The 17,616-nt window shown below is 49.7% G+C and overlaps 2 protein-coding genes and 2 non-coding genes across 6 annotated transcripts; 1 reads left to right on the top strand and 3 right to left on the bottom strand.

The window, feature by feature from the left end:
- Nucleotides 1-337: 337 nt before the first annotated feature.
- On the bottom strand, nt 338-528 carry LOC143827971 (U2 spliceosomal RNA). Its single transcript, XR_013227456.1, has one exon. It is a non-coding gene; the product is annotated as a U2 spliceosomal RNA (small nuclear RNA).
- A 683-nt stretch (nt 529-1,211) lies between these two features.
- Nucleotides 1,212-1,402, bottom strand: LOC143827978 (U2 spliceosomal RNA). Its single transcript, XR_013227460.1, has one exon. It is a non-coding gene; the product is annotated as a U2 spliceosomal RNA (small nuclear RNA).
- Nucleotides 1,403-5,093: 3,691 nt separating this feature from the next.
- On the bottom strand, nt 5,094-11,796 carry PIGM (phosphatidylinositol glycan anchor biosynthesis class M). Of its 3 annotated transcripts, none has more exons than XM_077324450.1 (2): nt 11,653-11,796; nt 5,094-8,025 (listed from the first exon to the last, which is right to left on the bottom strand). In XM_077324450.1, exon 2 carries the CDS (start codon nt 7,854-7,856, stop codon nt 6,585-6,587), a length of 1,272 nt encoding a protein of 423 aa, XP_077180565.1. In that variant the 5' UTR covers nt 7,857-8,025; nt 11,653-11,796; the 3' UTR covers nt 5,094-6,584. The 3 variants fall into 3 exon arrangements, with proteins under 3 accessions (XP_077180565.1, XP_077180574.1, XP_077180583.1); XM_077324459.1 differs by lacking the exon at nt 11,653-11,796 and adding an exon at nt 11,102-11,631; XM_077324468.1 differs by lacking the exon at nt 11,653-11,796 and adding an exon at nt 9,927-9,949.
- On the top strand, nt 11,785-17,372 carry INTS5 (integrator complex subunit 5). The gene is made up of 2 exons (XM_077324443.1): nt 11,785-11,975; nt 14,344-17,372. The coding sequence occupies exons 1-2, from the start codon at nt 11,785-11,787 to the stop codon at nt 17,153-17,155; spliced, it is 3,003 nt and encodes a 1,000-aa protein (XP_077180558.1). The 3' UTR covers nt 17,156-17,372.
- Nucleotides 17,373-17,616: the final 244 nt, after the last annotated feature.

Genomic DNA, 17,616 nt, shown 5'->3' with positions numbered 1-17,616 from the left:
GCCCCAGCCTGCTCGTGGGGAGCGTGGTGTATCAAAACCAAGAAATAACACTCCAACCCTTCATGCAAAGAAGGGGGTGCTAAGAGATTTCCTAATCCTTGGCGCCATCCTCAGGCAAAAAAGAAGATTGCAGACAAGACATCGGAAGGAGATTGAAAGGGCGTGGGCAGCCACGAAGAAGCCAGAAAATATCAGCTGTGTAATATTGAAAACCCCGAACAACTTCGTTATCAATGATTTTGCAATGGTGAAAATCACAGACGCAAAAGCAAGCAGCGAAGCTGAAATACGGAATTTTTCAATCTATTTTTTAAACCGTGAAAGTTCTCCCTGGGGTGGGAGGTGCACCGTTCCTGGAGGCACTGCAATACCAGGTCGATGCGTGGAGTGGACGGAGCAAGCCCCTCTTCCATCTCCCTGTTCCAAAAATCCATTTAATATATAGTCCCCAGATAGAGGACGTATCAGATATTAAACTGATAAGAACAGATACTACACTTGATCTTAGCCAAAAGGCCGAGAAGCGATACGGAAGACGCCCCGGAGAAATTCCATCTGCAGACCTGACCAACTTCAAAGCCTCGGCGGGCAACACTGGAGCCGCCTCGCAGGCCGCTCCGCCGGGGTCGCGCCGCCTCTTCCTGCCTTCCGACCGAGCTGTTCTCTCCGCCTCCCGGGTTAGCGGCTTTCGGGAGAATCCTTCGCAGGTTCACTCCTCTCTGTCAGTTTCACAGCTTGAAATGCCGGGGCTCGAGCAGTCATTGGCCAGCGCTCTGCATAGGCCCGCCCCCTTTCCCAGGACGCCCTTTCGATTCGCGGCTGAGGCTGGCTTTCCCGGTGCTTCTCTGATGGCGCCTCCACTTGGCAGTGCCCGCTCTTCCCGTCTAATGGGCGGCACAGAGCGCGTCCGGAACGGGATGACGCCCAGTCCAATTTCTGCCTCAAGAACCCTTCGGCCATCGCTCTAACCGTTTAGCGTGCTTTGAAATGGAAATCGGCCCTGCTTTTTCTCTTTAAGTCTTTTCGAACAAATAAGATGGATTGAAAATTCATTCAATGTATTTGCAAAATTATAGGAAAACTGGAATATGATAAAAATAAAAGGGGAAACAAATTGTACATTACCAGCTTTAAATTGAAGACGAAAGGAAAAAGAACAAAAAGATAGGAAATTCATCTATTTTTTGAACCGTGAAAGTTCTCCCTGGGGTGGGAGGTGCACCGTTCCTGGAGGCACTTCAATACCAGGTCGATGCGTGGAGTGGACAGAGCAAGCCCCTCTTCCATCTCCCTGTTCCAAAAATCCATTTAATATATAGTCCTCAGATAGAGGACGTATCAGATATTAAACTGATAAGAACAGATACTACACTTGATCTTAGCCAAAAGGCCGAGAAGCGATGCCCATCCTGCCCAGGGAACCCGTCCCCCTCGCTGGCCGCCAGCCTTGCAGGCCTCGGAGGGCAACGCCGCAGCCGGGGCCGCCCCGCCCCACAGCCCGCTCCGCAGGGGTCGCGCCGCCTCGCCCTGCCTCTCCCCACCGCGGCTCTTGCTGCCTTCCCGCTCTCCAGCCTCCCGGAGGTCATTCTGATGTCATAATTGGGGGATTCTCTCCGCTTTGTCAGTTTCAGAATTGGAACACCAAGGCTCGGACAGTCATTCGCCAGAGATCTGCATAGGCCCGCCTCCTTTCCCAGAATGTCCTGCAGTCCCGTTAACCCTTTCGCATCCCGGCGGGTGCCCGGGTGTTTTCTTGGCCGCCTCCGCGCGCCTCGTTTTGCAGCTCCTGGGCTGGATCGAAGCTCCTAAGAGCACTTTGGGGAGAAATGGCAGGAGGGAGGGAGCGAAAACGCGGCCCACCTTTCGTGATGAAGGAGAACTGTGATGCCTGAGGTCGGTCACGCACCACGCCTCCTTCTCCTCCTCCTCCCCCAGACTCAAATTGTCCTCCTCAGCCTTTGGTTCCCTTGTAGCTGCCTCTTGCCCTGGGGCCGTCCGTGACTTCCTGCAATCCAAATCTCTTGCATCTCAATTAACCTTGAGGGGTAGAACAAGTCTCCCAACAAAAATATCACATTCACTTAAAAGAAAACGAAAAGCAGCCCAGCGAGTTAAAGGGAAACCGCCAGCCAGATTCCCTAGGCCAGGACAGCCCATAACCGACCCCTCCAGGGCACCTGGCTGAAAGACTGGCCCCTCCCCTTCCGAGGGAAAGAACTAAGAACTATTGGCAAGAAGGAGGAGAAGAAGGGTGCCTGGGCCCTGTTGCCAGCAGAAGAGCCTGAAGAAGAAAGACAAAGGCCCTCCAGGCTCCTGACTCTCTGCCAGTTAGTGGATCTTGTCCACTGTTGGCCTCCACCCTTTCCTTCCTCTTGAGAAATGTGAGAAATGTGAAAAATCCTCTTCCAGCCTAAGGAGCCTTCCTTTTTTGTTTTCCAACTCCTGTTCCTCCAATCTATATACTGCCCAATATTGATATGGCAGACTTTATGGCAGGGGTAGTCAAACTACGGCCCTCCAGATGTCCATGGACCACAATTCCCAGGAGCCCCTGCCAGCATACGCTGGCAGGGGCTCCTGGGAATTGTAGTCCATGGACATCTGGAGGGCCGCAGTTTGACTACCCCTGCTCTATGGCATTATTTCCGCAGAAGCCTCTGTGGGCTTTAGACCCCAACACAAAACTTCCAGGGATTTCCTACCTGCAGTTGGTAACTCTAGCCAGGCTTGGCCTCAATATATCCAACTTCAAAAGCCAAAAGAGTTCTGGGAGGGACCCTGCCCCCTTCTGCCTCTTACTGAGAAAATCAAGCCTGGAATACAGTGGTTACCCACAGACTAAGAGGGGAGTCCAGACATTTCTGGAAATGGCCAATTTTGTGGGAACCTTTATATCCAACCTAGACGCAAAACATTTAAAATGTTTTTTAAAATGTGCAAGGGTCCTGGGAAAACCATTCCCAGCGGAGTTTGAAAAACTAAGCATTGATCCAGCCAGTACATCACTATTTTATTCCAAATTTGTAATTTTATTTATAGTATATTGATATAGTAACAGAAAAAGAAGAAAAAACAGCTAACAACTAAATTAGTACTACAAAGGATATAATTGTCTAAGGACATCCGGATGTCTAATGGACAGAAAAATAGAATAGAAAGTCCTCTATCTATGCTATTCCATATAAAATTTCTTGAGATATTCCATAAAATAGCTCCATTGTTCATCATATTCTTCCACAGGCATTTTGTTAATCAATCTAGTAAGTCTAGCTATTTTTGCTAGTTCTGTTACTTTATCCAACCATTGGGAAATACATCGAGACTCCATCGCTTTACAATTTTTCGCCCAATATATTCCCTGTCATGTAAGAAGATCATAGTCTGACGAAGGGTGCTTGCACACGAAAGTTCATGCCTTGAATAAATTTTGTTGGTCTTAAAGGTGCTACTGGACTCTGATTTTATTGAGCTACTTCAGACCCAACACGGCTACCCATTTGAATCAATTCTTCGCATAGAAGAAGAAAATCCTGGCTGTGTTCGGTAAAACTTCTGGATGTACACTTACAACATACAAGCAGGTTTGAGTGGGAATCGAAACGTAGATATTTCCTGTAATATATGTATTTTGGCCCAATAACTTTTTGCATTCTCACAATTCCACCACATATTATAAAAACAGCCATCCGTATTATTAGATTTCCACCATTTATTATTATACCCTTTAGGCATTTTTGCAATAACTTTAGGAGTAATATACCATCTGTAAAACATCTTATACCAATTTTCTCTTAAAATCTGACTATTCGTTTGTTTAGGAATTTTAGACCAAGCTCGGTCCCATTCTTCCATAGTAACAGTCATCATACAGTTTTTGATCATGCAGTTTTTAACTTGTTCGGATTCAGTTTCATATTTTAAAAGAAGTTTATATATCTGACCTTGCAAATGTGGTTTATTAAGAAGTATAAGATATTCTCAAAGTCAGTAAGGGGAGCACTCATATCTGCGCGTTTTTCAAAATCTGAACTTCACCTTGACACTAATTGATTGTATTCTATCCATTGTATTTCCAATTCTTTCTGTACATCACTATTATAATAAAAAGGTAAAGGTATCCCCTGTGCAAGCACCGAGTCATGTCTGACCCTTGGGGTGACGCCCTCCAGCGTTTTCATGGCAGACTCAATACGGGGTGGTTTGCCAGTGCCTTCCCCAGTCATTACCGTTTACCCCCCCAGCAAGCAAGCTGGGTACTCATTTTACCGACCTCGGAAGGATGGAAGGCTGAGTCAACCTTGAGCCGGCTGCTGGGATTGAACTCCCAACCTTATGGGCAAAGCTTTCAGACGGCTGCCTTACCACTCTGCGCCACAAGAGGCTCTACTATTATAATAGCACGTGTCAAATTAAATTGTCTACTGGTGCATCTAAAGCAGTGGTCCCCAACCCCCGGGCCGCAGCCTGGCCTCAGCGCCGGGCTGTGGCTCCCTCTTCCCGCCCCCCCCCGCACCGAGAAGCTCGCCAAAGCGGCCGATTAACTTGCAGCCCGGCAAGCTTCTTGCTTCGGGAGGGGGGGGGGGAAGAGAAGCTTGCCAGGCCGCAAGCTAATTGGCCGCTTTGGCGACCGATTTCCTCGTGGCCTGGAGGGGCGGGGAGAGGGAGCTGCGACCACCGGCATGCCGGTGGCGAAAACGCGCATGCGCACACTTGCAGCACATGCGCGTGTCCAATGGGACCGCAAATGCGCGTGCGTGGCAGTTTCGCACGTGCTCAGTGCTGCTGCGCGTGCACGCTTGCGCCCCCACCGGACGCACACGCATGTGTGCGGCAAGTCCGCACATGCGCGTTTGTGCCGGGGCTTCCGCGCATGCGCGGAGCCCCGGGTCGCCCTCTCCCCCCACCCCAGCACAGCGGTCCGCGGCCACCAAAAGTTTGCGGACCGCTGATCTAAAGCAGTGGTCCCCAACCTTTTTATCACCGGGGACCACTCAACGTTTGACAGTTTTACTGAGGCCCACTGCCCTAACGCTCTCTGACTCTGGTCGCTATGGTAATGTTTAAAAATCCCTTCAAAATAAGATACAGACACGCCACAACAATGAACATAAGGAACATTTTATTTTCATGGAAATTTTAACTCATGACAATGACAAATCAGTGGGAACTCTGAGCTTGTTTCTCTGCAACGAGATAGTCCCATGTGCGCCTGCCAGATCGTGGATGAAGTAAAGGGCCGGGGGGGGGGGGAGAAGGCGTCCTTCGCGGCCCACCTCCAGTAAGTCAATGGACCACATCTGGTCTGCGGCCCACAGGTTGGGGATGCAGTGAATACTGGTGGTCTGGCTGTAGCTTATGTGTCTCAGGCTCGAACTCCAGCAGGATATAATTATGCGCATATAGAAAGAGGCTTTAACCATAGAGCTTGGTTGTAAGATGCTTCATATGAGGAATTTGTATCGATGGTAGACCAGTGGAGGCAGAAACAGACAATAAGCCCCTTGTTTTGATTGCAAAAAGGTCTTCTGATACTCCTCCCAAGTTGCAGGAGAATTTCTTTCGCTTCAGTTGTATGATTCAAATTTCCCATCCAAGTAAAGATCTTGTTGCAGCTGATAACATTTTGTAACATACAAGATGGCCTTCTTGGTGGCCATAACTTCGCCAAGGACAGTAAGTAAACTTGCAGCACTATCCTGGGAGTCACCTTTCCTACAGGTTCACCATGACAGATTAATTTGATGACTTAGTATCGATTTTCTTCCTAAAGTAGTGTCAAAATTTCATTTGGGTTAAAGGGACTCCCTCCTATGGCCCCCAAAATTTGTTATCTAAAAATTGAATTTTTAACAAGTTTTATATGAACAATCATCACCATACCATAGTAGGCCATCTCCAAATACTGGTGTAGCCCAGGAGTCAGATATTATTTGTGGCTGCCGCCAAACCTGCCCTTTCAGAGCTGGACAAATTTGGCATACTATTTCTTCCTACAAACTCAGCAAAGGTAAAAACCTCCCACCCATTGTAAGTCTATTGCGAGGAAGGAGAGAGGATCTCTCTCACATCTCATTGGGCTTTGGAGAAGGCAGGAACAGTCAAAGGACTTCACGTTTACATTTAAACAAATATTTCCCAAAGATCAGCATTATTATGTATGTACTCCCAAGTTGTGCTAATGCAGGCCACAGTGCACAGGAAGGATTGTAAAATAATTAATCAGAGACGCTAATTGTGGAAACCTTATGGACCAATGAACAGTGCCCATTAAGAACCAAATCAGGCAGGCTCTCTAAACTGCATATAAGTTTGTGGTTTTCCCTTGTTCCTTGCTCGGAGTTTGGATTCAATAAAAGAGCCATTTTGAAGAATTTGGGAGTCTTGTATCTCACGCAGACTTTACAAGGATTATATTAGCCCCTTCCCAGACCTCTTCACCTCCATTATATTATAAACCAAGCACAAACCTTCAAAAAAACAAAACTGCAAAATTGTATTAGCCCAACATGTAAAAAATTGTTACCTGGTCCCCATTTAATTCTGAGAACAGCCTAAAGAATTTCACTAGTTCAGCAAGGGCAGTCTTACTGTAGCTTAATTTTCCTCGTCATCTGACCAGGGCAATAGTGAATGATAATCTGAACGAGAATCACAGAGTTGGCAAAAAGAAAGAACAAGCCCGCTAGCCATATGAGCAAGAAAGTGTTCTGCCCCTCGAATTCCAAAAAGTATGCAGGTGCCAGCCACAGAGCTTGCCCCGTCAGCCACAGCAGGAAAAGGAGTGCGGCCCGTTGCCAGGACATCCTCAGGAGGGGGATTACAGGTGGCAGAAGGCAAAGGTACCACAGGAAATACTGGGAGGTGCACACTTTGTTGAAACTCACAAACACAGCAGTGTGCAGGAAGGCGCAGAAGACGAGGTCTCGGTAGTAAGCAAAAGAGATCACCAAAAGCAGCAGGAGCTGAGGCAGGAAGGCGGCAAGTCCGAGGGAAAAACCCCACTCGCTTTCTGCAGTCAAGTACAGCATGTAGAAATAGGGCGAGAAGTTGTGACGGGTATCCCTCCTGGTTAAGTGGTAGAAATAGGTCTGCTCCAGAAAGTCCCGGCCGTACGAGAAATAAAAAACAAGGCCGAGGGCGGCAAAAGTACCTCCAGCCACAGTCGCAAAAAGCAGAACGTCCCGACTGAAGAGCCTTACGAGAAACCTCCGGAAGTCGCCCACTTTCCCTTTCTCCGGAACATCCGTGTGTCCTTTTTCATGGCTTTGGATGCTTTGCAAATGGAGAACTATGGGCAAGGCGTAGGTCACCGGGTAAATTTTCATGTGCACAGACAGGCCATACAGAGCGGCAGCCTTGGCTAGATGCTTCTTTTCCATATAATACAGGGTGCCCAGGACTAGGGCAGCGACCAGGGACTCGGCGTTTCCTCGGCTGGATACAGTCATGGGCAGAGGGTTGAGGAGCCAGAAGGCACAACACCCACAGGCCCGCCTGCTATCCAGCCCTCTGAGCAGCAGAATCTGGTACATGAGGTATGCAGCAACCAGATCCCCAGCAATAAAGAGCAACTTTCCGTAAAGGTCGATAAGGTAGATGTTTGGGGTTAAGATCCAGGCCAGTAGTGGAGTGTAGCGGTATGTGGCTCTTAGGTAAGGCGACTGCCCCTCTGTTATATACTTGGCAGCATCAGTGAATACCTGATAGTCAATGTCTGTATACTTGACCAACATTGTTCTGTCCTGATAAACTCCATAGAAGACAAGAAGAAGCCTGATAGTGAAAGAGCTGCTAAATAAAACATCTTTCCTGAGAAAGGCTGTGAAGATTCGTTCCCCAAATAGCTGACGGGGCATCGTGTTTGGTTCTCTTTAACCAAAATCAGAAGGAGAAATAAAGCCCAGTACTGGGCCAGGCTTGAACCATCCTCTGGTTCACTGACACGGTTTGAACAAGTCAGTGAAGTTGGTCTTTTAAGTTCTTCTGTATGGAATCCAAGGAGCAATTTTGTTTAGATCATAAGACCTGTTCAAAAGACAAAAAGCTGTTTAGGACAAAGGAAATGGCTTATGCTTGAAGATCACGGTAAAGGAAGATGCATGGCAAAGTGGTTGGCTTGGCTTTCTCGTGTGCAGGAGGGTCCTGTTTAACGATTAGGGACCGATTACATGCCATTAAGAGACATGGGTGACACCCAAAATAAAACAGAAGCCAAAAGCCTCAGATGTATTCCAGCATTCAGACTGTACACATATTGTAAGGGAAGTTGCAGTTGCTAACACGTTCCCTACAGCAGGAGCTTTTGAGTTCCGACCAATTAACTGCTGCTGTCCAAAGATGCATTTTTTTAAATAATTAAGAGAGACAGGGGGTATCTTAAAATTATTCTGATCTGAATGCATCAGAGGATGGACAGGATGGAAATGTACTAAAGAAATAGTATAAAGGAACATTTTTTCCTCAGATCGATGAGCAGAATACTAGTACATGATGTCAATCTTCTACTGAAGCTAAAGAAAGCCAGTCTTTTAAGGCACCTGGATGGGAGACCCTATTGCAGGGGTGGCCAAATCTTAGCTCTCCAGTTGTGCTGGCAGGTGCTCATGTTAATTGTAGTCCATAGACATCTGGAGAGCCTCAGTTTGGTTACTCCTGCCCTATTTAGACAATACTCAACCCATTTCAACATGGAGGTATGTGCAATTTCTTTCCTGCTGAGCCAGATCTAGAGTGATCAAAAATAGAACCCAGGCTAGACCAATAGAACAGCAGACTTTACACTGACAAAGGGCAGGTTTAGCCCCTCCCCTATAATAATATTCCCAGATACCTCCCACTTACTACTATGTTGAAGGCAGCCATTCATTTCTGAAAGTAATGGATTCAGGAACAGAGCGACAGCAACTTTGTCCATCACTTCTTGAAGTAGTAGAAAAGAGTCAGAGTCCAGTAGTACCTTAAAGGCTAACAAAAGTTGTAGTAGGGTATAGGTCAAGTGATCAGCACTTACTCAGGATCCCTGGCCCAAAAGAAGTATAACTGGCCTTGACCAGAGCCAGGGCCTTTACTGTCCTGGCCCCAACCTGGTGGAACGCTCTTCCTGGTAAAATCAGGGCTCTCCAGGACCTTCGACAGTTCCAGAAGTCCTGTAAGCCAGAGCTGTTTGCCAGGCCTATGGCAGAGACCATGAAACTAACACCGAGGAAATGCTGGAAATCCCATCCACAAAACCTCAAGCTGCCCAACAGAAAGGTCTTAGGAGGCAGTTTTTAATAAGATATTTAAAATAAAGTTTACATAGCAATTGTTTTAATTATATAAATTAAATTATTTTGTATATTTTCTGTCATTACCTGCCTTCTGGTGGTGATAAGCCAGGTATAAAAACCAACTCTTACAATCACCTTCCCTTCCTCTCAGGTTTTTTTTCCCCCCTCAGGCAGACCAAAACATCCAGCTCTTCCCCCCCAAGGCCCGTCATCATCCCCTAAAATTGAATCAAGGCGAGTTATCGTCCCCTCTAGTGGCGAAAATGTGTCTTAGCTACGCTTTCAGGGATAGGAGGCATGGACAAAATGGAAACAGTAGTAAAGAAATCAAGCATGCTTGGGAGTCCAAGGCAGGATTTCATGACGAGAGAGGAAGAGAAGCAGGGCTCCCATCTTCTAGGACTCAGCCCTTGGTATTGGAAAGAGATGCTGGGAGTGAGGTCCCGACTGTAAATAGCCCTGGGAGGTGGAGCCAGCGATGGAACGGAAGGGCAGGGTTCATATAGCCCTCCTGTGTTTGTGCTGCAACTCCCAAGGCGAAATTCAAAGAAGGGAAACGACAGCACCAGGCAGAGAAGAGCTTGCCACTGCTATAGAAGAAAGGGGAGGATGGAGAGGGGGGGAGGCAAGCATTTTCTGCTCTTATACAAATCTTACCTTGTCGTGAGGAAGGAGGTTAATCTATCTGAGCATGCTCAGTGTGGCACTTGGAAGGTATTGCCCTCAATTGCGTTGCTCATCCACCTTCCTCATTTTTCAAAGAAGTGTATTTGGGAGCAGCAGTTCCAGACAAACAAACATGTCTGATCGGCATTACATAGCCTAGAACAGCCTTTCTCAACTTTTTACCATTGAGAAACCCCTGAAACATTCTTCAGGCTTTGAGAAAACCCAGAAGTGGCGCAATCGTGCAAAACATGGTTGGGAATCATAGAAATGGGAGGGGGCCACACAGGACATCTAGTCCAACCCCCTGCTCCCCTCCTCACCCCCTTCAGGCCTATTATTAGCTATGGGGGGGGGGTGTCGATACGGTCACCCAACCGATGTTTAACAAATTTTGAAATTATATTAAAAATTAATTAACTTTCACTCATTAGCTCTCATTCAGGAAACACTTCCAGCATCTTCAAGTTGAGAAAGCCTAGCTTAGAAGAAAAGTTGGGTATTATACCTAAGACTCAAACCAAGTCCACTTCCTACCACAAGAATATTGATGGTTGATGGGCCTGAACTGAGATATTCCCTACTTTTGGGGGGCAAAAGATTTATACGGTAATCCTCCATGCGGTAAGATGCAGTCTCAGGTTCAAACCCTCAGTTTGCTTTGGAAGCTTTGCTTGGTGGCCTTGGGCCAGTCACACACTCTCAAGCTACCCTACTTCAAAGGGTTGTTATGAGGATAAAACTGAGGAGTGGAGAACATCATAAGCTGCTTTCTGCCCCATTGAGGAGAGACAATACATTAACAAAACAAAACTGGTATCTAACTACCATTACATTTCCATGCACCACATATTTATCAGCCCTTCCTCTAAGGCAGGGGTAGTCAACCTGTGGTCCTCCAGATGTCCATGGACTACAATGCCCATGAGCCCCTGTCAGCAAATGCTGGCAGGGGCTCATGGGAATTGTAGTCCATGGACATCTGGAGGACCACATGTTGACTCCCTCTGCTCTAAGGAACCCAAGACAGTGGGCACTTTCCCACATGCTAGAATTAAATAATGCAGTTCCATCACTTCATCAACTATTTGCAAGTGGATTTTGCTGTTTCATACAGTAAAATCTAGTTGCAAAGTGGATTAGTTTGTGCATGTGAAAGTACTCACGTCTGGTTCACTCTCCAACCAATTTTATCCGTCCACAACTCTGTAAGGGAGAGAGTGTTGAACCTTCAACTGCCCAAGGAGCCACATGATGACCATGAGGATCTGCCGTTGGCTCTCCATCTTGAGTCCCAGTGAGAAAGGCAGACTAGAAATAATGTAAGTGAATAAGCCTGGTACCAAACAAGATGCATAGTCCTGTTTGTCAGTAGAAAAGAGCAAAACTCTAGTAACATTATAACACTGGACAAAACTTGTGGCAGAGGGGGTAAGCTTTTGTGAGTCATTGTTCGTTTCTTCAGAAATGAGGTCTGAAGTGGTGAGCAGTGATACACGAAAGTTCATCCCCTGCCTCAAATGTTATTAAATGTTTGAAGTACGAGTGGCGTTTTTGCTCTTTTCTTTCTAGTACAAAACAGAGACCTACCTATCTTTTGGAACAGTGTTTTTGTTTGAGGTACCACAAAACTATTCCTCCACAACACGCGCGCATATCCTACTGTTCTTGACTTAAGACCTCTTCAAAGAGAGAGAGAGCGCGCATCTAAACATACCCGTCCCTTCCAGGATACGACGTTGCAAGCACTTGTCTGGCTCCTTGGCTGCGGCAAGAAACGGAACGATGAGGCCGCAGACCGCGGAATCCGGGGTGGCGTTTTTATGGGACACCGTGCGCGCGCTGCTTTATGCTCCCCCGCCGCACGACAAAGTTACCCCGCGCAGGCGCAGAACGAAAAAAAAAGGGGGGAGACGCTGATTCTTTCCCAGTTTCTCTCCCCCGGGCCAGCATGTCTGCTCTGTGCGATCCCGCGGGGGTGGTTGGTCCTCCGGGGTCCGCCCCCAGCCCGAAACCGGCAGCCGCCCCGCCGGCGCTCAGGTATTCCCGCCAACTGGGAACTGGGACCCTCCGCCAAGATTGGTTCTGGAGATGGTCCGCTCGGGTGGGTGGGGTTGGATGGGAAAGAATCAGACTTTATTGTCGCTGCTTGCTTCCAGCCATGTCGCTGGAATTCATCGCCATATATGGTTTATTTGGAACATTTTTATTGCGCCTCTCCAGAAGCTTGCCTGGTTATTATGAATACCATTTATTTTGTATGAATCGTTTCAGCTACGGATCCCTTCCCTGAGGAATATGTTTAATTTTAACCATCGTTTGGATTGGCTTTCGGTTCCTGTAGGATCGAGGATAAAAACAGGATGCAAGATAGATCAAGATGTTAATCCGTTTTTAGAGTCCAGGGGCACCTTTAAGACCGACAGAGTTTTAGTCAAGATATATATGATTTCGTGTGCATGCACACTTCCTCCGGTACAATGTCATGGAATTCTGAGGAAGTGTGCGCGCGCATGGAAGCTCAGACCTTGAATAAAACTTTGTTGGCCCACACGGCTACCCACTCGAATGTTAATACACGTATGAGTAGCCTAATCTCATGATCTCGGAAGCTAAGCAGGGTCAGCCTTGGTTACTATTTGGATGGGAGATCTCCAAAGAATACCAGGGTCATGATGCAGAGGCAGGCAGTGGCAAAGCAACTCCGAATGTCTCTTGCCTTGAAAGTCCCACAAGGCCACTATAAGTCATCTGTGATTTGACAGCACTTTCAATCATGTATGGGGACCACATGAACCAAAGGGGTAGATCTCTGCCCCAAGGAAGAAGTTGGTTCTTATATGCCACTTTTCTCGAACCGAAGGAGGCTCAAAGTGGCTTACAGTCACCTTCCCATTCCTCTCCCCACAACCGTCACCCTGTGAGGTGGGTGAAGCTGAGAGAGCCCTGATATCACTGCTCGGTCAGAACAGTTTTATCAGTGCCGTGGCGAGCTCAAGGTCACCCAGATGGCTGCATGTGGGGGAGTGCAGAATCTAACCCGGCACGCAGGATTAGAAGTCCGCACTCCTAACCACTGCACCAAGCTGACAAAGAGCTTGCAGTCTGAAAAGTAGAATGTAAAACATTGAGGTGTGTACAAATACAGGTGTGGTCCAGTACATACAGAAAACTGAGATGATAGAATTCTGATAGAATAGACTTTGCCGCTTCAGGCAGCAGGTCCTTGATGTTCGTTTTAAAATGCTTATCCCATGTAAGTTTCAGGACAAATGAGAATTCAAATCCCAGTCTTCCCGAACCTAGTCCAACACTACTCCACAACAGGTAACCATTATGGTAGCAATAAGGAACCTCTGTGTTCAGAAGTAATACGCTTCTGAATATCATGTGCTTGCAGGAGATCAATCATATTATCTTGATTTAATCTTCACATCATTGTGTAAAGTTGGGGGGAGGTGCTGGAGATGCCACAGGTTTGGAGTGGGGACCGGCTAGCAATTACTCTTCCTGAGTCTCAGGCAGAGACAGACAAGACCCAGACACGGGTGATGTGATGCTGGTATTGTTGTAGTTTTGGTAGGGTGGCAACATTTGAGTTCCACAGAATGCTTTGCGCAGAGGTCAAAACAAAATAATCCAAGGCCTCCTTATTTTGAAATCCTGTTTTCTACCGGTGTGGCTGAATCAACATTTAATTGATTGATTGCATTTGTATATTGCTCTTTCCTGAGGCTTAGAGTGGTTCACATGAAAGTTAAAGGAACTATACATCAAACTCATTTTTTATATCAGAAATAATGGAATGGTAATGATAATAGTAATAACAAGAAAATAACAGTTTAATAGAACAACAATCAAACAGGCCCATGGTTGTTCAAATCAGGTACGTGGATTCCTGGGAGGAAGGTTCAGGGGCCCAGTAGGTGTTGTGGGTTCCAGTCGACCTCAACCAAACGCCTGGTGGAGGAGCTCCATTTTGCAGGAACTGTGAAACAGTTTTAGTTCCATTAGGGCCCTGATCTCTTCCAGGAGCTCATTCCACCTGGTGGGGGCCGGGACAGAGAAGGCTGTGGCCCTGGTTGAGGTCAGGTGGGCTTCCTTGGGACCAGGGATCACTAGCCAGTTGGAGGTGGCAGAGCACAGAGCTCTTTGAGGCAGAGAGGTGGTCCCTCAGGTACCCTGGACCCTGACCACGTATGGCCTTAAAGGTGATTACCAGAACTTTAAGACTGATCTGGAATTTGACCGATAGCCACTGCAGTTGTTGGAGGATAAGCTGGATGTGGGACCTCCATGGTGTTGCTGTGAGGACCCTGGCCACTGCGTTTTGGACCAGCTGTAGTTTATACCCATGATCATGCTCCTTCAGCTCAAGACTGATGTTGTTTCCTTTTGCTTCCAACAGTTCCCAAGAGCTGGCCCAGGAGATCAAAGCCTTCCTTAGCGGTATAGACCCCGTACATGGCAACAAGCTGACCATCAAGGAGCACGCCCGTTGTGCCATTCTGCTGCTGCGCAGCCTTCCGCCCGCTCGCAGCGCCGTCCTGGAACACCTTCGGGGCGTCTTTGATGAGTACGTGTGCACATACTTGCTGGAACTCGAAAACAGTGAAGGCAGGCCCAGTTGTGTCCGTTCCCAGGGTCCCAACCTGGATGACGTGGTTCAAGAGGTCCAGGCTGTGCTATCTGAGTTTGTCCGTATGAACCCCAAAGCTTGGGCGGCCTTGGTCTCGGCCTGGTCCATCGACCTGATGGGGCAGCTGAGCAGCAAATACGCAGGCCGCCACGGTGTGCCCCACGCCAGCAGCCTGAACGAGCTGCTGCAGCTGTGGATGTCTTGCAAGGCGACGCGGACGCTGATGGAGATCTACACACAGTGCCTCTCGTCGATGATCAGGACCTGCCCTGACGCTTGTGTGGATGCCCTCCTGGACACGTCCGTTCAGCACTCGCCGCATTTCGATTGGGTCGTGGCTCACATCGGCTCATCTTTCCCTAACACAATCATTAACCGGGTGCTCTCCTGCGGCCTCAAGGACTTCTGCATGCACGGGACGGCTTCGGCCGACCTCCTCCTCTTCCCGAGCACCACCGCGGCCGACAAGAGGGTCCCCAAGATTGCCTCTGTGGTGGGCATCTTGGGCCACTTGGCTTCTCGCCACTCGGAGAGCATCAAGCAGGAGCTGCTGAGCATGTTCCACGGGAGCCTGGGCCTCGCACGGGACCAGCAGCAGAAGGCTACCGTGCCCTTCTTGCTGCAGCTGGCGGTCATGTCCCCCACTCTGCTGGGGACCATCTCAGTGGAACTGGTGGACTCCCTCAAGCCGGGCGTGCTCAACCAACTCCACCAGCACTTTGCGTCACTGCCTCGGGAGGATCTGGAGAACATGGTGAGCATTGTGGTCCACCTCATCTGCCAGACGTCGGGAGGTGCCTACCGTACCCTCCAGTTCCTCATCAACACCGCCATGCCAGCTTCCGTCATCACCACCCCGGGCTTGGCCGTCCACGACAGCGTGCGAGAAGCCTGCGACCGCGTCATCCAGCTGCTGCTCCTCAACCTCCAGAAGCTGGTGTACAACCGAGGGACGGCCAGCTTGGCAGAGGCTCCGCCCCGGGCCGTGCCTTTCCTGGATGAGCTGAAGGGCCACGTGCAAGAGCTTTGTGTGGAGACGCTGCGGCTGGAGAGGAAGCGTTTCCTGTGGCAGCACCAGCTGCTCATCCTGCTGTCGGTCTACTGCACCCCGAGTTGCGGCAGCGAGGCCCTCTTCCACTTGTTGACTCTGGCCAAGAGCCAGGAGGAGCTGAGCCTAGCCACGCAACTCCACGCCGTGCTGAGCTCCTGCATGAGCGACCTTCTACCTGCCACGGTCAAAAAGTGCGTGTGCCAGATCCACGCCGGCAACCTGTCTGAGCAGCACACGGCACAGCTGTTCCAGAACCTGGCCTTGATCATGCAGTGGGAGGATGAGGGCCCTGCCTCCATGGGCCACCAGCTGGGCCAGGCGGTCTCGTTGTACCTCTATGACTTTGGCCAGCTCCTGCTGCACGGCAACCCCGAGGTCGCCCGGGCAGCTTCTTTGATGCTTTCGGTTTGCCCCATGCCCAAAGCCATCCAGCCAGCTCACCTCCTCTTCCTCATCCGGTCCGCTGCGCACCATTTTTTCCTGGTGCTGTGCCACAAATGCCCCACGGGCATCAGCTACGGGAGCCGCCTGCTCTGTTCCCTGAGCGGAGCCTCTCCCACGGCCAGCAAAGCCATCCTCCAGTACTTGGTGGAAGGGGCTTTGCATCCGGGCAACGCTGAGCTCTTTGGCGGCGTGGCCAAGCCACCTGCTGTTGGGACCAATGCCAGTCTGGAAGGGGCCAGGGTCTCCCTGCTGGACATCAACCGGCGCTTCATGGCCGCGGTGAACTTCTCGGGCAGCGTGTGGTCAGTGTTCCACGCCGGGGTGATCGGGAGGGGACTGAAGCCGCCCCACACTCCGTATCAGCGGGAGCCGGAAGAGATCGCCCACAACATCCAGACCTTCCTGAGCTTGATGCTGCGGTGCTGCGGAGGCGGGCGGTGCAGCTCTGAGTCCTCCCAGCGCCTCGTAGCCGCAGTCAGCCCTGAAGCGGCCAAGACGGTGGCCGTGGTCCTGGTGGAGAGCATCTGCCCCGACGTCACCAACAGCGAGCTCGCCTGGCCTCCCGAAGAGCACACCCGCAACACCGTGGAGCGAGACATCCAGATCGGGCGGTACTTCCGCGACAACCCCCTGCTCTTTCAGCTCCTGAACTTGGTGGCGGCAGGGAGGCCGGCTTTGTGCTACTGCTCGGTCTTGCTCCGGGGCCTCATGGCGACCCTCATGGCCCATTGGGAGGCTTCGCGGGAGAACGACACCGTCCGCTCCCCTTGGCACTTGCAGGCCTCCTGCGCCCTGGTGGCCTGCATGGGGGAAGGCCACCTCCTCCCCCCGGTGCTCAGCAACATGCATGAAATCTTCGACCAGCTGGCCCCTTTCGAGGTCCACCTCTTGCTCCTCAGCGTCTGGGACTACATGCGCGATAACAGCCCGCTGCCGCAGAAGTTCACCTTTGATGCCGCAACCGGGCTCTTCTTCCGGGACTTCTCTAGGGACAACGACGTTGGCAAATACCTCTGCGTTTTGCACAGCGTCCTGCACAAGAACATTGACCGGCTGGGCCTGCTGTCTGGGCGATTCCAGACTTAGCCGCTTCCTTAAGATTCTGCCTTAGCTTGACACGCTTTTGAGGGTTGAGGGTTGGCGGAGGAAGCCGTCCAGCGCGTCTGAAACCCTGAATGAAGAGCTATAGCAAAATTGGCCAGCTGGGGGATCAGATGGAAGGGTAGTTTTTTGAGGGGGCGAAGTGGTCCGTGGTGACACTCTTTTTCCAGCCCCGATAAAGCCAACATTGCTTGAAAAATCACTCCAGCTGTCTGTCTTGTCTGTGGAAGATGGCTTTTCCTCCTCCAAGTAGGATGGACCTATCTGAAATAGTGTTCATGCTTGGGCTATAGACCAGTGGTTCTGAACCTGGGGGTCGGGACCCCTTTGGGGGTTGAATGACCCTTTCACAGGGGTCACAGAAGGGTGAGCAGCTTGGCCGGGGAGGGGGCACTTTTGCCACTCCTCCTGAAGGCACCCGCCAATTTATATACAATTTATATATA

This window comes from Paroedura picta, chromosome 1, assembly GCF_049243985.1.
Source record: "Paroedura picta isolate Pp20150507F chromosome 1, Ppicta_v3.0, whole genome shotgun sequence".
Lineage (NCBI taxonomy): Eukaryota > Metazoa > Chordata > Lepidosauria > Squamata > Gekkonidae > Paroedura > Paroedura picta.
The sequence above is the reverse complement of the archived record's forward strand: the minus strand, read 5'-3'. Positions and strand labels throughout refer to the sequence as shown.

What these genes read in the sequence shown, in the direction of transcription:
- INTS5 (XM_077324443.1), top strand. Translation starts at nt 11,785, where the DNA reads ATGCTCCCCCGCCGCACGACAAAGTTACCCCGCGCAGGCGCAGAACGA. An exon ending in GCCGCCCCGCCGGCGCTCAG is followed by an intron (nt 11,976 to 14,343) that starts GTATTCCCGCCA and finishes TGCTTCCAACAG; the next exon opens with TTCCCAAGAGCTGGCCCAGG.
- PIGM (XM_077324450.1), bottom strand. Translation starts at nt 7,856, where the DNA reads ATGCCCCGTCAGCTATTTGGGGAACGAATCTTCACAGCCTTTCTCAGG.